The following is a 17,387-nucleotide window of genomic DNA, read 5'->3' on the forward strand; positions in this document are numbered from 1 at the left end:
GTGTCCGCAAACTTTTGAGCATACAGTGTACATAGAGTAGGTAAGAATATCTCTGAAGGTTTCTCGTACAGCTTCAGAAGCACCGTTCTCTAACGCACCTGCTGAAGGAGGTCTGTACTGCTGAGAGCAATCCAGTGTTCAGATAGTATCTGGTCAGCAGACAAATTAGTACCCAGAAGGCATAGCTTTTTATTATTTCTGAACAGATATTTCTGAAGAAATTATTTATTGCTAAAGAAAATCACCGCTTGATTCAATTTGGCTTCATTTATAGGGTTCTTCGAGTGCTCCTCTGGGGGGGGATCCCTAAAGGTTTTATGTAAGAAGCCCAAGAACTGGTAGCTCAGTGGTTAAGACTTGGACAATTGATCAGAAAGTTGAGAGCTCAAATCGCAGCACCACCAAGCTGCCACTGCTGGGCCCTTGACCCTCAACTGCTCAGTTGTGTATTAAATGAGGTAAAATGTAAATCACTCTGGATTAAGGGCATCTGTCAAATGCTGTAAATGGAAGATCTCACCATCTTTTTTTTTTTTTTCCTAAGAGTGTACATGAGTACTAGAGTTATTGAAGATTGGATTCAAGTGAGCAGTCAAAAAAGTCCAGTAATTTAACTCGTATAAATATAACTTTTTAAATATATATTTTGTAAACTGTGGAGTCCCTGGTTATGCTTTATGCATACCTCCAATCCCTAGACCCCACTGCAAGAACTATGGGGTACGGTCTAGTCAACTAGGTCAACTTGAGAATGGCATTGCATATAACTTTATCAAAAACTGTATTATGAGTGGTTTCATGGAGATTTCCCAGCCCTGGTCCTGGAGAACCCTCTGCCTGCATATTTTAATATTTCCCTACACACCTGACTTAAATCCAAAGATGCAGGACATATGCATATGGAGGTTTTAGTTGTTCCAACACACCTGAATCAACTCAGGAAGGGATGTTCTTTAGGTTAGTAGTTAAACCAGGTGTGTAAGACAAAGGGTTCTCGAAGATCAGGGCTGGGGAACCTGTGGTTCATGATATGAAAATTAAACTCTGATGACATGGATCCATGTTTCCCTCGTGTGGTTAAGAATGTGAGATGGATTAGAGTATTAATCAGAAATCAGGCAAGAAGACACCAAGAATAGTTCTAGAAATTCTAGACAAAAAGTAGGTCTATGTTTAAGATGCTAAAATGTTAAATAATTGACTTATTTTGGATTTATCCTCACAGCACAATTCCCTAAGTTCCATTAGTGTTATTCCAGAGATTTAATAACTTAGATTCTAAGATGTGGAAATAAAAAAGAATGAGTGTCTAAACTTTGGACAGGTAGTGTGTAGTGAAAGGGGAAATAAACAGTCAATGAAGAAACCATCTGGTCATAATATACAAAATTTTATTATAAAAACCGTCTACACAATATTTCAAAGCTCAACATCTAAAACTTTTTTTTTTTGGAGGATTAAACTACATGTCCATGTTCCTCATTTTTCCCGTTACAACGCCAGTGGAAACAAATCATTAACAAGAGAGAAACCACAGCTTGAGACAAAACAAAATAGGCAGTGCTTAACAAAACCGGCTGTTAAATTTACAAAACAGTACATGACCTGAATATGTATTTCATCTATACACATCTCTGTACATGTTTTGAGGAAAAATTTTAATGTAATAAAAAAAAAAAAAAACACCAAAGAAACGCTTATTTTTCACATTGCTTTGCATTTAAAAAAAAAAATCAGCACAAATTCCTGATAAATTTAATCATCGTCATCATCATCATCCAAGTCATCATCTTCCTCCTCATCCTCCTCATCATCATCGTCATCATCATCTGTCACTTCTACCTTCTTGCCCACTGGCCGACCTGGTCCACCCTTCTTCGCGCCATCTGTCTTTGCTCCCTTGGCACGGTATGCAGCGACGTCCTGGAATTCACAAACGTCATGTCACGAAACAGGAAGTAGAAAAAATCTGTTCAAAACGATCATTAAAACAGAAAAACAAACATACCTTCTCATATTTCTCCTTCAGCTTCCCAGCCTTCTGCTCGTACGGGACTTTATCCTTGGCCGACAGTTTGGACCACTGCTCGCCCAGCTTCTTCGCAATATCACCAATAGAGATGCCAGGGTACTCGCTCTTCACCTTTGGCCGGTAATCAGAGCAGAAGACGAAGAATGCAGATCTGTGCGGAGAACCAAAAAAATGCTTGAGGAAGCCAGACGTGTAGTGCATTTAAGACCAAGTCAATGTAATACATAGGGTATAAATAATGCATTATAAAACGTACGGTGGCCTCTTGGGTGCGTTAGGGTCCTTCTTCTTCCCTTTCTTGGCTCCTTTCGGCGGCACGTAGTTTTTCATTTCCCGGTCATAACGCACCTTGTCGGTTTTGGCCATTTCCTCGAATTTTGATTTCTCCTTAGGAGACATGGTCTGGTGGAAAGACATAAAAAGAAAAACATCACGTTCACTATAATTACTTATGAATAGTGTCCCTCTGATATATTAAAAAAGGATATATTTCCCCACGGACACTAGGGGGCGCTCAGAGCAGGGCAAGTCAGAAAAAGTAACCAGGAATTAAAAACAAAAACATGACCTCCAGCTCCAAACGAGTCCATTATAGTCAAAGGAGGAAAAAAAAACTTCATGCTTTCAAACACAAACTAAGTTGTATGTTTTATGTTGTTAAAAAACTATAACAATTACATAAATAAATTCATTAATAAAAAAACTCACCTTCCATCTCTCGGCGCATTTCTTGGAGAACTCGGAGAAGTTGACGGACGTGTCCGGGTGCTTCTTCTTGTGCTCCTCCCGGCAGGTCTGCACAAAGAAGGCGTAGGACGAGGTCTTCCCCCTCGGCTTGGTCGGATCTTTCCCCATAACTTTCAAAGTCTGAAATTTGTTCGAGTTAAAAAAAATAAATATATATAATGTTATAAAAGATTTGTCGAACGAACACAAACCAAGCACGCAACAAGAACAGGTTTTCTGTAACGTCACTGAGGGCCGAGGCGCAGGTCTAAACTGGTTTAATCCGATCGAGTTCCTGCTCGGTTTCCTCAGAACAATAAACAGCCCTCCATTTTATTTCCCGCCTAAACTGCTGACGAGCAACTCTACACAGGCTGTTGAAGAAGAAAAAAAAACGTTTTTTGGTAAATTTTTTTAAGGGTTTAAACGTCCATGTCGTGGCGTTATTTATTTATTTATTTTAAGTTTTCAACTGCCAGCTTGACTTTCGCGCGACTTTCGTTAGCAACAATGCTAACCGTTTTTTTTTTAACCTCAGCGCTGTATGGCGCGGACGCTCACTAAACTACAACGTTCGGTTGTCTACACACACAGAAACAAACAAAAAATATAATTATTATACTTTTTTTACAAGTTAAACAAGCAGGTCTGGATGTACTTTTAAAAAAAAATGCGTAGGGTTTTTTTTTATATAAAGAGCGCTAAACACACCGTAGTTTCCTACAATACAACGCAGTAACGTATTATTTATTTATTTATTTATTTTTTTACAACTACAGAGGTTAAACACTCACCTGTACGTGTTGAATATTCACTCAGTTCAGTACAAGCAGAAGTTCTCTCAGGTGCTGTTTTGTATGTGGTGTAGGGCGTACAAACTTGATCCGAATGCCACCACGACTCCTCCCTCAACGTCTAAATCTGATTGGCTGGAAAGCGTTCAAAAATAGAATTCTTTGTTCCTATTGGCTGTTGGACACCAAAAAAAAAACACGTACACTCATTTCTGTGATAATAAACGGTTAACACCCAGGCTGCGTTCCAATACGAGGTCCGATTGAACATGTAGTGCATTACGTAAGAGTGACGATGCACCCTAACTAGTGCACTTATATAGTAAGCGCGATGAGATTTAGGTTTCGGACACCAGATGACGATTAAATCGTCGTGTTTTACTATTGGCTGAGGGATGGATTTTTAAAATGTCTGGCGGTTACGTTGGTTGAACGTCGCGTTTCCATAGTGTTTTGGTTTTTAAGCATTATAGAGAAAGAAACAAACGAGTGATTAATTTAAATAAGTCAGCGAAAGGAACATATATCTCGTTAAGTCTTGGAAAGTCAAAAATGTCTGGTTTAAAGTCTGTAACTAGCTGAACAGACAGGGTGACTGTCTTACAACAGCTGTGTTTGTTTTTACACAGCCGCCATGTTGTGTTCTTGGTTTAGTAGTGGCGCGAAAAAGAAAAAAAAGTCCCAAGGAGATAAAACATGGCAGATAGATGCCCTCTAAGTAAACAAGTTCATACTGTTTACGTTTATTTCATCAAATATAAAATGGCTCCCTAATGAAATACAGAAATCATTACAATACTGTACATATATATATATATATATATATATATATATATATATATATATATATATATATGTGTGTGTGTGTGTGTGTGTGTGTGTGTGTGTGTGTGTGTATAGGTATGTGTATATATGTATATATAAATAAACAAACAAACAAATTCTCAAGATGTTTTCTAACCATACAATTGATCATTTGCATGTCCTACATTTTTATGTAACGTATTTTTTTTTAACTTTATTGAATGCATCCGGTGGTGGAAAGTACTGAAAACTCAGTACCAACTTGAGTAAGAAGTACTAAACCATCACCTGAGTAGAAATATTCGGTGAACTTTAAAAAGAGTAAACAAATGTCCTTCTAAAAACAGACTTTCCGCCTCATTGGGAGAAGATGAGCTCTTTTTCACTTGCAAACTCCTGACTTTCAGGTAAGTGCGACATTTATTTGTTTACATTTCTGACCCATTTTCTAGATATAGCGTACTTTTTATATGTCTACAGTCAAGCTATAACTTCAAAAATCTGAAAAACTTGATGTTTGTATAAATAAACGGATTACATTGGTGAGTATACAAACGACCTACGCTGGTCTGAGATTACTGAGACATTATTATGACCCTGCTTTACTTTTTTTAAAAATAGAAGTTCAAGCCCTGTGAGTTCATGATCAATATAAATAAACGAATTAATAGTTCATGGACTATTCACATCTGGATTTTGTTCCACTTTCAGTTACTCGCTCGTTCCCATTGCGACAAAGTCGTGATTGTTAGGTAAGTGTGATCCATCGTTTCATACAGAATACTTTTTTGTGTGTGTTAATTAACACCAGTTTAGCGTCAAAAGTCTGAAAATGTTCTACTTTGATAGAAAGGAACTATTTTGGTAATATAAATCTCCCAAACTACATCCATTACTGCTTGATTGTTTTGAAGACACTAATTTTAAAAGTACTGTAATTCACTTGAGAAAGTGTAAGGCATTCAGGTACTGTAATGAATACATTGTTGTACTTCACATCTGGATTTTGTTCCTCTTTGTTTCTCACTGACTTCCTTTGCTGCAAACTCCAGATTGCTGTGTAAGTACTAGTCTTTGCTGCAATTTAACCCATTTCTAGTGGAAGTCCTAACAGATGGTTGCAAACACTTCAGCACTTCTAGGTGCGGACAAAACAACTCAAGAGAGTTCCACACAAGCAGATGAAAGCCTGTTAGTCCTTCTCGATAATACCGTTTCCCAATTCCAGTACAGAAAGCCATGCCATGTGCATTATGTTTATGCATTCTGTCTTTACCCAGATACAACCTTGTAATACTAATTTACATCATTTAAATATGCACTGTAATACACTATAGAATTCACTAAAGATATAAATATAATATACTATATAATAATATGTTTGAAAATGATGTGTGGTTTCTATTGCTGTAACTAAATTTTAAAAATCACAGACACTTTGGCTAGGGTTCACTTTCCAAACCAATGAAAGTGTGTGGTCCTTGATTAAAGTCCAATCATTTATAGGTACATGACTAAATTATATGCATCAATGTTCGAGAAGAATGTAAACCCCATCCCCTGCTGTACTTTACATTCAGTTGTTCCACTGAGAGCCTTAAATCACAATGAAGCACTTTCTCACATGCTAAAACGGCCCGGCAACAATTAGCATAACACTGTTACTTCAGCCCTGTGTTTAAAAGAAACACTTCTCACTTACCCCCTCCAGCAGTTAGAGGGATAGATGTTAGCAATGGTGATGATGATGATAATAGCCGCCCAACGAGTTTAAACAATAGGAAGGCCAAAGGGGATTTGAGGTGTTACAGGACTTTAAAGCTGTCGCGTTGCTTTTCAATGATGCACACCTGAGGATTTTTCGAGGGCACAAAAGGCATGGATAAAGCGGGTGAATTGGCCACTTTGACTATCTAGTTATTTGTTGAAAAGGAGTACATGACGATGTAGTCAGTCACACTACTGTGATTTATTTTTTTCTTTTCATTTTAAAGAAAATATTGCAAATTGGCATTTTTTTTCAGTGCTACACATGGCATTGTGTATGTAGTGTAGTCACTATGTACTCTTATTTAGTGATATTGATCAGCTACTGCAGGCTGATAACAATATACAGTGATGTAAAAAATTTGAAATAGATGTACCACTAATATTGTTACATTGGTACTGATAATGAGAGAAAAATATATAGTTTTAGGTGTACCTCATAACTTCAAATTGGCTAAATATATTTTTAAAACAGGTCAAAGAAAACGGTACTTAAACTTTGTTTTGATAAATTATTCAAGCTTAAGAGTGACCCTTTTCGGAAGTATTTTAAAAAAAAAATAAAAAATAAACCAATAATATAATCTTTGCACTGCAGTGTTACATGACGTTCAAATTACTAATTTCCAAATGTATCGAGACTTAATTTTACTGACGTCCTAAGCACCACGACCATGAATACTTATCCAAGCTTTAAAATAAGCATCAAAATGTCTTCAAACTCCTCTTTCTGAATTTATAACAGGTGCTGGTCCACGTCCTTCAGTGTTCTACCAGATTAAAAATCACATTGTGAGTCTTCACGACATCATTGCTCGTAATGAACTGATCATACATGGGTCTGACAGTATTGCGTCTTCTTCGTATACACAAAGAGCATTTTTGCCTTAAAAAAATGCTTCAGTTCTGAAGGTTCACCAAACCTGTGTTGAGTTTCTGTCCACGTTCTTCCCATTTCCATGTGGGTTTCCTCTGGGGGTGTGTGCGCACGGTCATGATGTCCTACAATGGATTTCCGTCCCTTGTTTCCAGATCTGACCCTGACCAGGATAAAGTACTTACTGGAAATGAATAGATGACTGATATACCTGTAAATATTTACATACACAATAATATAATGCCATTATATTTTTTAACAGATTATTCACATGATCATGTACAAAATGCTATAATATTTTAGCGTATTTAAATACATTCAATAAAGGCAGTTAGATTTCAGCTTGATAATTAGGTTATTCAGTGCTTGTATACTGGTAGTCTGATAGTTTTCAGCTCAAAGGACAGAATTATGCAAGAAATGTTAACCTTGGGGGAAAAAAAATCCCAATAAACATTTCAGAGTAAAGGAAACATGGCAAGACGCTTATGTTCTTTGACAGAATATAAAGCCTCTGTGGAGTTTAAAAGAAATCTGATTATTCTCATGGCATGTTTCACATTACTGATATATATACTTTTAAATACATGAAATGAGTTATTTGCAAACTCGTACACATCTCTTCAGATATGTACTCGTACTGCACGTTGTGTCAGGTTACACCAAAACCATAACTGGAGACGAGTCACTTCAAATGTTGGTTTTATTTAATAATGTTTATACATTTCAATGCTTTATTTTTGTCAAATGGGTAATGAATCCTTCAACGCGGCATTGTCTGAAATTGGACAAGCATCATCCTGAACACAATACCCCATACCTAATTATAGCACTGTCTCTTTTTTACAGGTTTGCACCATTTAAATGGATTGTAGAAATGACTTTAATGGTCATTTCTGTAAGGTCTGCATGTTTGAGTTGATTTGAGAATTGAACCCCTATAAAGGCAGGACAGCATAATCTTAGCCACTATTTAAAGAACTCATCCTCGTGCAGCACACCTGGGTCAATAAACTAAACCGCATATAAGCATATCTTGGTTAGAACAGGGTTTAGATTGATATTAGGGTTAGTATATGAACAATATACCTCCAGAATGGGACACACTGCCATAAAAGAGGACCGATATTTTATGCACAAACAGCAACAAAGCAGATTTACATTTCACTCGGTACTTGGAACTAGATGTTGGATAACAGAATGTTAAAGGCCTCGAAGAGATCTTTCAGTCGCCATAAACAACATTTAGTCCACTCAAAGTCCGGTTTCAGGCGTTTTGCATGGGATCACAAAGGAGATTTTCGACCCAAAGAAGACATCCCTGTAACAAAAACAACAGTGTTTTGATTTTTTGTTAGTTTAGCTCAATATTGCACAAGTTATTAACAAATGATTAGAAGGCTGACACTCCAGAATTTTCACAGTGATGTTATTTTATTGATAGACTCGTACGAACCCAGGAATTCATTTCAGTTCACAGCATGACAATGAAATTGTTTGAATACAGGGAAATTGATTTTTTGCCTGTATGCCTGGCAGAGGTAAAAGCAGTGATGCTAATGTTTGTCATTTAATTATTTAAGGCACAGTGTAGGCTACCGTCATATTACTAACATTGGTAGGTGGAGGAAATAAAAGAGTGTTTTATATGTCAGGTCCACTGAAAAGGTACACAGTCTCTTCCGAAACTATTGGAACAGCAAAGCCAATTAATTAGTTTGTGCTCTACACTAAAGACATTTGTGTTTGAGATCAAAAGAGCGATATGAGACAAGAGTTGGATTTCAGCTTTTATTTCCTGGTTTTTACATCTTGATGTGTTAAACAACATAAAACATAGAACCTTTTGTTTCAGACCACCCAATTTTTAGTCCAGAAAAAGTATAGGAACTGATCATTCTTAAAGTAAATAACTGCTGTTGTTTTCCTTGGCCAACCCGTTCCATAACTGATTGCTCGGTACATCGGTGGTTTCTTTCTTTTTCAGGACATCCCAAATTGTTGAATTGGTTATGCCCAGTGCTTGTGCAATAGTTCTGATATATTTTCCCTCTTTTCTCAGCTTCAAAATGGCTTGATTTTCTCCCTTTGATAACACTCTGGTCTTCATGTTGGCTTATCCTTTTTAACAAATGCAGTCTTCAAAGGTGAAACCTAATGCTCAAACCAAGCGTAGACATTCAGAGCTTTTAATTCTTTAAACAGCCCGTTTAACAGGGCACACCTGGGTAGCAAGAAACACCTATCAGTCACATGTTCCAATATTTTTGATCACTTGAAAAGCTCTTTAACACAACTACATGTAAATGTGAGGAAACGGAAGCTGAAATTCTGATCTCATATTCTTATATTCATCTTATGATCTCAAACCTAACTGTCTTCAGTGTATAGTGAAAAGAGTAGAATTGGCCTTTCTCACAACAGCAGCTGGTAGCCAATAAAATTTGAAAGAATGTGATGCTATAAGTAGGGGTCTGAGGTTAAACCTTGTACTGCAATTACTGTGCAAAACAGTGTTGTTGAATGTATATATAATCAGCTGTTCAGTGTGTGTATTATGTTCTCCACTCACGAATAAGAACCTGGAACCTTCATCAAATATTTCAGGGATTCAAACCCTCCGAAAAGCCACTCCGAGCTTCGCCTCTGGTATGAAGTAATCCGAATAACAGTGCTTTATTTATTTTGTTTGTGTCTGAATAGAAGATCACTGTGGGTTATTCAGGTTCTCCCTTGAGCACAGCGTGTGTTACTGCTCATGCAAGACTGTGAGTCAGAAATATAGGCCAGCGTTTCATTCTGCCCACATGGCGGTATTACTTGGAATGTCATGATGGCTACAATGGTTTCTGTGTTCAACAGCAGTTGCATGACTCGACCTCTGTCACTCTTGGACTCTCCATTCTGACTCACGGCATATGCTCCGCTTAGTGGCAAACCAGTGCAATTACCTGGGGCAGCAGAGCAGCTCGAAGAGGTTACAGTAACACACCACGTCACACTCACTGCCCTCCCAGTAATGGTTCTGTAGCGAGTCGATGGGTCTCATCCTCTCCAGTCCAATTTCATGGCAGTTTCTGTCCTTCAGCATCTTTTTGTAGCAGGACCAGCGGTTCGACGGAATCGCATCTCCCATACGTAACCCGAGCAGGAGAACGACTGCGATGATTAATACTTTCATTTTGTGATCCTGCAAAGGAAAAGAAATAAATGCTGTGTTCCTTTAATGTAAAAGAAAGACGATCTTCCTAATCGGATGCGAATAATATTATGAGTGTTGATTCGTCAAAGTTCCAGGAAATACAGTATAATGTAGCTGTTTTATTGTACCAAGCTTGTCATATTAAACATCCAGAAGAAAAGTTACAGAGAAATAGAAATATGATATAAGCAAAATACAGTTACCAAAAGCCTGCTGAATTTGCTGACACATGCTGTTATGTATATGGCAAAATGGAGAATTGCTGGTGAAGTGCCTGTAAATGCTAGAGAGTCACTAACTCTTCAGCATTTCACATTATGCTCATAAGAAAGCAATCACAGCGTCAGCTTCATTGGGAACGAGGAATCAGAGTAGCTGAACAAATCTTTTTGAATCACTGTGCGAATAATACGCTAATTTTAATGGGAATTACATTCAGCCAAACAATATTACTGATCAAATAACCATAAACGAACACATTCTGAAGATTCAAAATGAACACACAGTCCTGTTCTTTCTATCCCATATGCAATGCACATACAGCAACAGCTTACCTGTGTGTGTGCGTGTGTGTGTGTGTGTGTGTGTGTGTGTGTGTGTGTGCTTGCATGCTCACCCGCCTGTAGTGCTGAGATGTGGGATGTCTCAACTGGATGAATCTGGATTCAACATTTATAAAGCGAGCTCCTTATATCAGTCCTCTCTGACAGTTTCTCCCTCCCTTATTTCTCTCTCTCTCTCTCTCTCTCTCTCTCTCTCTCTCTCTCTCTCTCTCTCTCTCTCTCTCAGCCTCTCGGGCACCAGTAACCACATCCCACATATATCTACAGCGCAACAATTCATTTATTATCATTTATACCCCAGCGCTGTTGAATTCTCAAACCTGACTGGTCAGAAAGTGTTGACTATTTAAAACAAATGTAAAAAATCATTCTACAACAGCAGCTCTGATAGTAGTGGAGCTGCAAATCACAGGTTTATACTCTTTTAAAGCTCCCGTTCTAATATGTTGTCGTTTCTTTAGTACGAATTTACACACAAACAGATTTTCTGTAAGAAGACGTTTATTTAACATTCATGTAAGGAGTCTCCATTGGTAAAGCTGTCATTTTATGTTTTCCGACATCTTCAGGACGGAGGAGTTTATACTTTGAGGTTTCTCGGTGACACGATAAGCTGCGTTTTTGTGTTTTAGTAACTTCAAGAGAAGGAGGAACGCTCGGCTGGTGAGGCAACGACTGTTTATAGCTGCTATAACGTAAATGATAACAGGAACTTATAACTTGATGACTTGTTTTTGTGGATGTTGCGCAACATTAAACATAACTATAATCAGATAAAAAGACTGATGTGTCAGTCATTTTAATTAAAGAATGTTTAAATTGCTGTGGTATAAAAGGAATGAAGCACTTCAGCACGTGCCATTATTGGAAAAGAATACATTTTCGGGTGGTAACAGTAACTGCGTCATCACACCACCCCTTCATTAATTATTTTTCTATAACAGCATCACACCGAGTGTTTTATTCAACGCGTACATTTTTTTAGTCATATATATGATTTGATTTATATTTAAGCACATTGTCTGTGCACTTTTATTAGCTTTTATGGTTTAATTATGAGCTAATGTTCATTTACAGTTATTCATTCGGCAGACATTTATATCCTGCCTGACTTACAATGAAGATGTGAGGAGTCTTGCTCAGTGGCCCAAAAGAGGCAGCTTGCGGTACCAGCCCAGAACCTGAAAACCTTAAAGCCACCGCTGCAATTTTATAAACTTAATTCCTGAACCTGAATTTAATCTCGCAACTGCTCCTATACAAATAATATTACTCTATTACCCGTTTCCAAAATGGTGACAATCATCTCTATGCCTACTTCATGGCTTCATAAAGGAATTTAAGCCTATGCCAAAATGTAAAATTGTGTAAGTGTGTGTGTGTACTACATTTCAAGAAGGCAGCACATGCAGCCACATGCTAGGCCAGATTTAGCTCCTGAAAACAAACAGGAGGCTTATGGAGGTTTCAAATGCAGCACTGAAAATGCACTGGACTTCATTGTGTTTGCACCGAGGCTCCAGTGTGTCAGTTCTCTCTCTCTTTTTTTTTTTTTTTTTTTTTTTTTTTTTAAAAAGCGCTCTCTTTTTAATTAAAAAAAAAAAAGTTTACATACACTCGATACTTAGTACTGCGTGCTGTTACCCGGATGATCAACGACTGTTTTTATGTTTTGTGTACTTTTGAACAGGATGATCAGTGTAAATTGTCATTATTTTATTTAAATCTCTTATTTTTTCCCCCCCTTTAGTACTGCCCTTCAGGCGCTACATAAGATGTTTACATGTTTCCCAGAGAAAAAAGAATAATTTACACCTCCCTGACTCTTAATGTATCGTGTTGCCTTCTTGAGCATCAGTGAACGTTTGCACCTCGTGTAATAGTCGTGTACGAGTCCCTCGGTCGTCCTCAGTGTGAGAAGATGGATCTCGACATCATATAGTCACTGCTGGAAAGGGGTCAGATATGCAGAAGATGCTGGAAAGGCAAAGAATCTGCAGGACCTGGAGGATTTTTCTGAAGAACTGTGGGCAGTTTAACTGTCACAAAAACATACAACACACAAACTGGTTCATTTGTGTAAATTCAGTTATTATTTATTATATCTTGTGGACTATATGTAGATATTTGTTATGTGAAATAGATCATTCAGGGCAGAAGTGAATAAAAAATATGATGCCGTTTTTATGATCCCTCTTATTAATTAATTTATTTATTATTTTAAAATTAGGATCATTTTGTAGATTCTGCAAGGCGTATGTAAACTTATGACCGTAACTGTATGTAGACACAGTTGGCTGTCACACTGCTGTATTTTTATACCACAATGCAGCTGCAAATCACAGGTTTACGTTTATGCACTCATTCTAATACGTTATCGTTTCTATAGTAACAGCTCATTCACACAGCCTTGTACAGCGACTGTTTATGGCTTCTATAACGTAAGCATTAAAAGCATCTTGTTTCGTGGATGTCCTGCAACATGAAACGGATAAAAAGTCAAACGTGTCCTAAATAAAAAGTTTTAAGTATGAACTAATCGCTGTGCCATGAGACGAATAAAACACTCGGTGGTGTGTTGGTATCAGAAATGAATCAACTTCATGTGGCAAGAGTAACTCCGTTTCACGTCAGGCTGCATTCTACCACACCGTCACTGATTATTTTTCTATATTAGAAATATCTCGTCATGTTTTGTCCCTTACATATTGCACCTGTTCTCGTGTATCAAAGCTACGGCAGTCTGGCTGCATTGCTTACGTCATTTTTGGCTTTATTCACCAAACATTAGCACGTTTGTCGACACAGAAAAACGAAGCTGTGTGAAATAATTCTGATGCAATTCCCTCCGTAAGTGACTTTGACTTCCAAGTAGACTCCTTTTCGAAAGCCGCATGCACTGCGCACTTGAAGAGCCCTTTGACTAAGAGTGTAGGAATACTAAGAGTGTAGGAAAACTACAACCTAACACACAGTTTGGAACAAATTCATGTTTGCTACAAACTTTAGTCGCGTAGCAGCCAGTCAAACTGTGAAACAGAAAGGCAGTCGACAGATAGACTTTGACTGTTGTTCAGCGTCGATTTACACACTGTGATCACCAAGTGTGTACTGAGCACCCAGAGTAAATGAGTGAAGTGGACTGAGTGAATTAGTTGCATTGACATGCAGATCTGTGTTGCTGTAGCAGCATTCAGTCTAACTTGGGCTCGTGCCTCGATAATGCACAAAAGCCCACACAGTTACACTGACACGTGCAGAGAGAGAGTGTTGGCCTTCGTACACTGTGGATCATTCACTATTAAGTAAGGAATATTGGGTTGCAGAATAAAGGCATGCGTCAGTTGTCCCTTTTTGGTCGTAGTGTCTCCAATAAGCTCTGAAAATGACGTACTAAGAATGTGATGTGTTTCACTTTCACAGTAGATATCTCTCATGATGTACTCAAAGGAAAAGTGCACCCATATTGAAATATTTGGAATGTGTTTGGGGATTCTGGTGTTAAGTTGTTGCTTGGTGAGAAGTTAGCAGGCTTGCGCCACAACGACGTCATTTCAGGACATTTTCATTGCTAGTGCAGTCACAATGGTGTTTTCCATCCATCCAAAACACTTATCCTTCACAGGGAAGCCTGGAGCTTATCCCAGGGAACTCGGGGCACCAGGCGTGGGACTCCCTGGATGGGGTGCAAACCTATCGCAGGGCACAATCGCACACACATTCACACACTACGGACAATTTGGACATGCCATTCAGCCTTCAACACATGTCCTTGGACTGTGGGAGGAAACCGGAGAACCCGGAGGAAACCCACGAAGCATGGGGAGGGAGAACATTGTGTACACCGGGTGGAGGCGGGATTCGGACCCTCATCTCCGGGGGTGCGAGGCAAACATGTAAACCACTAAGCCCAATGGTGTTTTTAATAGAAGGAAAAAGGTAGCCATTCTCCAACATAAGGGATAATGGTAAGGTTTCAGTGTTAGCTCGTAAAAGTGACAGAGAACGAGGTTCTTTTCTCACTCACCATTTTCCAGTGACGTTCAGAATCGCATTCATGCGCAATCCAAATGCTGGACTCAAAGCTACACGACACAGTTGCACAGAGTCATGGCTAGTTATTGATCTGTGAGATGACGAGCATGGTGACATTGACAGCAGTATGAGCATGAAAGTTTATAAGCTGACCTGTTTGAGCAGAGTGTACAGACGAGGAGGTGAGCGAGCTAGACAGACTGAAGGACTAAAGCGCAGCTGCATCGCTCCTTTTAGGTGGCGATAAAGTGAAGGGTTCACCTGCACCACTATCGGCAGGTAGCTGAACAGCATTGTGTGTAATATAAGAAACTAAAGTGCAATAGACCAACATGTCGATGAAAGAAAAATGTCTACTCAGAATTGAATCATGAGTTAAGTCTTCTGCACGAGTGACGATCACATATTGATTATAAATATTAATATGCAGTTCATTCAGGTGGATTTTCCCTTTAAATGTGCCGAACCTTTGCATCCTGAGAATAATCAATAGTGCTGGGCTTTTCTTCTTGTTTATACAGATTGAAAGATGCACCGTTACAGTCATAGCTTTAGATGAATTTGGTCAACTGTAGTAGTCTCTTGCAGATAGGATTGTACACCCTTCTGTAACAGAAATGTTGTTATAGCAGTCTGAAAGCACAGAGCATGAACCAAGAGCAGCTTGAATGATGAGCAATGCATGCGTAATTAACAGTCAATTGGAAATAAATGTGTACAATAAATCAAAATATACGATATGCAGCTAAACTAACATCGTCATGTGTGTTAATGTTGTTCAGGTCCAGTGGTTCAGCCAGTTACTGAAGGTGATCTTTAATAGAACAAATATGTCAGGAAGAAGGTCGGAGACGTTCTCTGTGATGGTCATCAGCTTGGCCACCATTTCTTCTCTACACCATCTCTACCAGGGATTCCAGATAGGACTCAGTGACAAAACTGACATTTTTGCCGCATTACAAATTGTTCATGCATGACCGAATATGAAATATGTGCAAAACATTCATGTTGCAACTGTGCTGAAACTCAGCAGCGCCATCTTCTGTTTATTTATTGTATTTTATTTGTCTGTTTTTTTTTTTTAAAGAAAGGAAGAAATGTACAGTATGTTAGCACACTAAATGTATTGTACTTTAGCATATTGTCAGCAAGTGAAACATACAAACCATTTATTTTACAATCCATAAGAGTGTTTTCAGCAGAAGCAACTGCTGCATATAACAAACCATTATCAATAGAACTGTATATATTAGGTATCTTAGGTATGAATTTTTCCCTTCACATGACATTAAAGTTTATGTTATTTTAATGTTCTAAAATACTCGCTTAATGGGACATTTTACCGAGCAAAAGTAGCAACACTGCATATCAACACAGCATTTATTCCAAAAGAATGCATTTGTATACCATGAAAGATTTAAGCTTAGAAAAAGATCTAAAGATTTTTAGACATTTCTATTAGCAACTGGTACAGACTAAATATCATAGCTTCTAGCTTCTGACTTCAGCACTGTAAGGATTCAACTGACTGGACAAATATTCTGCCCCCAAAGTGGTACCGTATTTATAATGCCACATTGATGGTGCATTGATCTGTCTAGCAGTGTGAATATCATATATGGTGTAATCAGGTCAATTGGAACAGTTTAACTGAGCAGCATTTACACTATATGACCAAAAGTATTGTTGACCATCCCATTCCAGATTTATTCCCTTTGCTGTTATAATAAACTCCACTTTTCTAGGAAGGCTTTCCATTAGATTTTGGAGCATGGCTGTGGAGAATTGTGTCCATTCCGCCACAAGAGCACTGATGTTGGGTGAAGAGGTCCGGGGTGCAGGGTTGAGGTCAGGGCTCTTTGCAGGAGACTTGTGTACTTCCACTCCAACCTTAACACACCATGTCCTCATGGATCTCACTTTGTATCATGCTGGAACAGGTTTGGGCTTCTTAGTTCCTGTGAAGAGAAACTGCAATGCTACAGCATACAAAGACATTCTAGATAATTGGCTGCTTCATACTTTGTGGCAACAATTTGCGGAAGAACCACATATAGGTGTGGTGGTCATGTGTCCACATACCTAAAGTGTCTGTGATAAATGATACTCAGAAGTTATGTTACTAAACCACTGTAGTGAAACTGCTTGATAGAAATAACAAACATGAATATAACGTAATTCGTGTGACATCATATCAGGGGGGTGTGGTCAGCATCAAACAGGAAATTGACACCGGTGAATGATGTAAGAAACATTACAAACGCTTTGGATGTTTATAATTGAATCTTTTTTTTTTTTTTTTTTTTTTTTTTTTAAAGTAATTAAATTTGTTTTTAGTAATGTCATATTTGTTTAAACTATAATTCAATCAAGAGAATGCACACGCTAAATGGTTTTCATTTAAATAACGGTCAAAATTTTTAATGGCTGAAAATAGTGCTATAACATGTAATTCACATTCTAAAACTACTTAGAAATGTTAGTATATTCTACAAATATTATGACAGCACACAAATAAAGTGTTTTATATAACGATTCTATGTTAGTACAACATTTATTTAACTTAATGTTAGAAGACTAGACTTAG

The 17,387-nt window shown here is 38.0% G+C and overlaps 2 protein-coding genes and 1 long non-coding RNA gene across 3 annotated transcripts; 1 reads left to right on the plus strand and 2 right to left on the minus strand.

The window, feature by feature from the left end:
• Positions 1-1,371: 1,371 nt before the first annotated feature.
• Positions 1,372-3,684, minus strand: hmgb2a (high mobility group box 2a). The gene is made up of 5 exons (XM_017463391.3): positions 3,553-3,684; positions 2,741-2,899; positions 2,289-2,434; positions 2,009-2,183; positions 1,372-1,923 (listed from the first exon to the last, which is right to left on the minus strand). The coding sequence occupies exons 2-5, from the start codon at positions 2,885-2,887 to the stop codon at positions 1,756-1,758; spliced, it is 636 nt and encodes a 211-aa protein (XP_017318880.1). The 5' UTR covers positions 2,888-2,899; positions 3,553-3,684; the 3' UTR covers positions 1,372-1,755.
• LOC108263020 (uncharacterized) lies at positions 2,886-17,095 on the plus strand. The gene is made up of 4 exons (XR_001812061.3): positions 2,886-3,162; positions 4,704-4,763; positions 5,068-5,108; positions 15,583-17,095. It is a non-coding gene; the product is annotated as an uncharacterized LOC108263020 (long non-coding RNA).
• LOC108263019 (scrapie-responsive protein 1) lies at positions 7,686-10,955 on the minus strand. Its single transcript, XM_047153769.2, has 3 exons — positions 10,819-10,955; positions 9,952-10,190; positions 7,686-8,321 (listed from the first exon to the last, which is right to left on the minus strand). Exons 2-3 carry the CDS (start codon positions 10,179-10,181, stop codon positions 8,255-8,257), a joined length of 297 nt encoding a protein of 98 aa, XP_047009725.1. The 5' UTR covers positions 10,182-10,190; positions 10,819-10,955; the 3' UTR covers positions 7,686-8,254.
• Positions 17,096-17,387: the final 292 nt, after the last annotated feature.

The sequence above is a fragment of the Ictalurus punctatus genome, chromosome 3 (genome assembly GCF_001660625.3).
Source record: "Ictalurus punctatus breed USDA103 chromosome 3, Coco_2.0, whole genome shotgun sequence".
Taxonomy (NCBI): domain Eukaryota; kingdom Metazoa; phylum Chordata; class Actinopteri; order Siluriformes; family Ictaluridae; genus Ictalurus; species Ictalurus punctatus.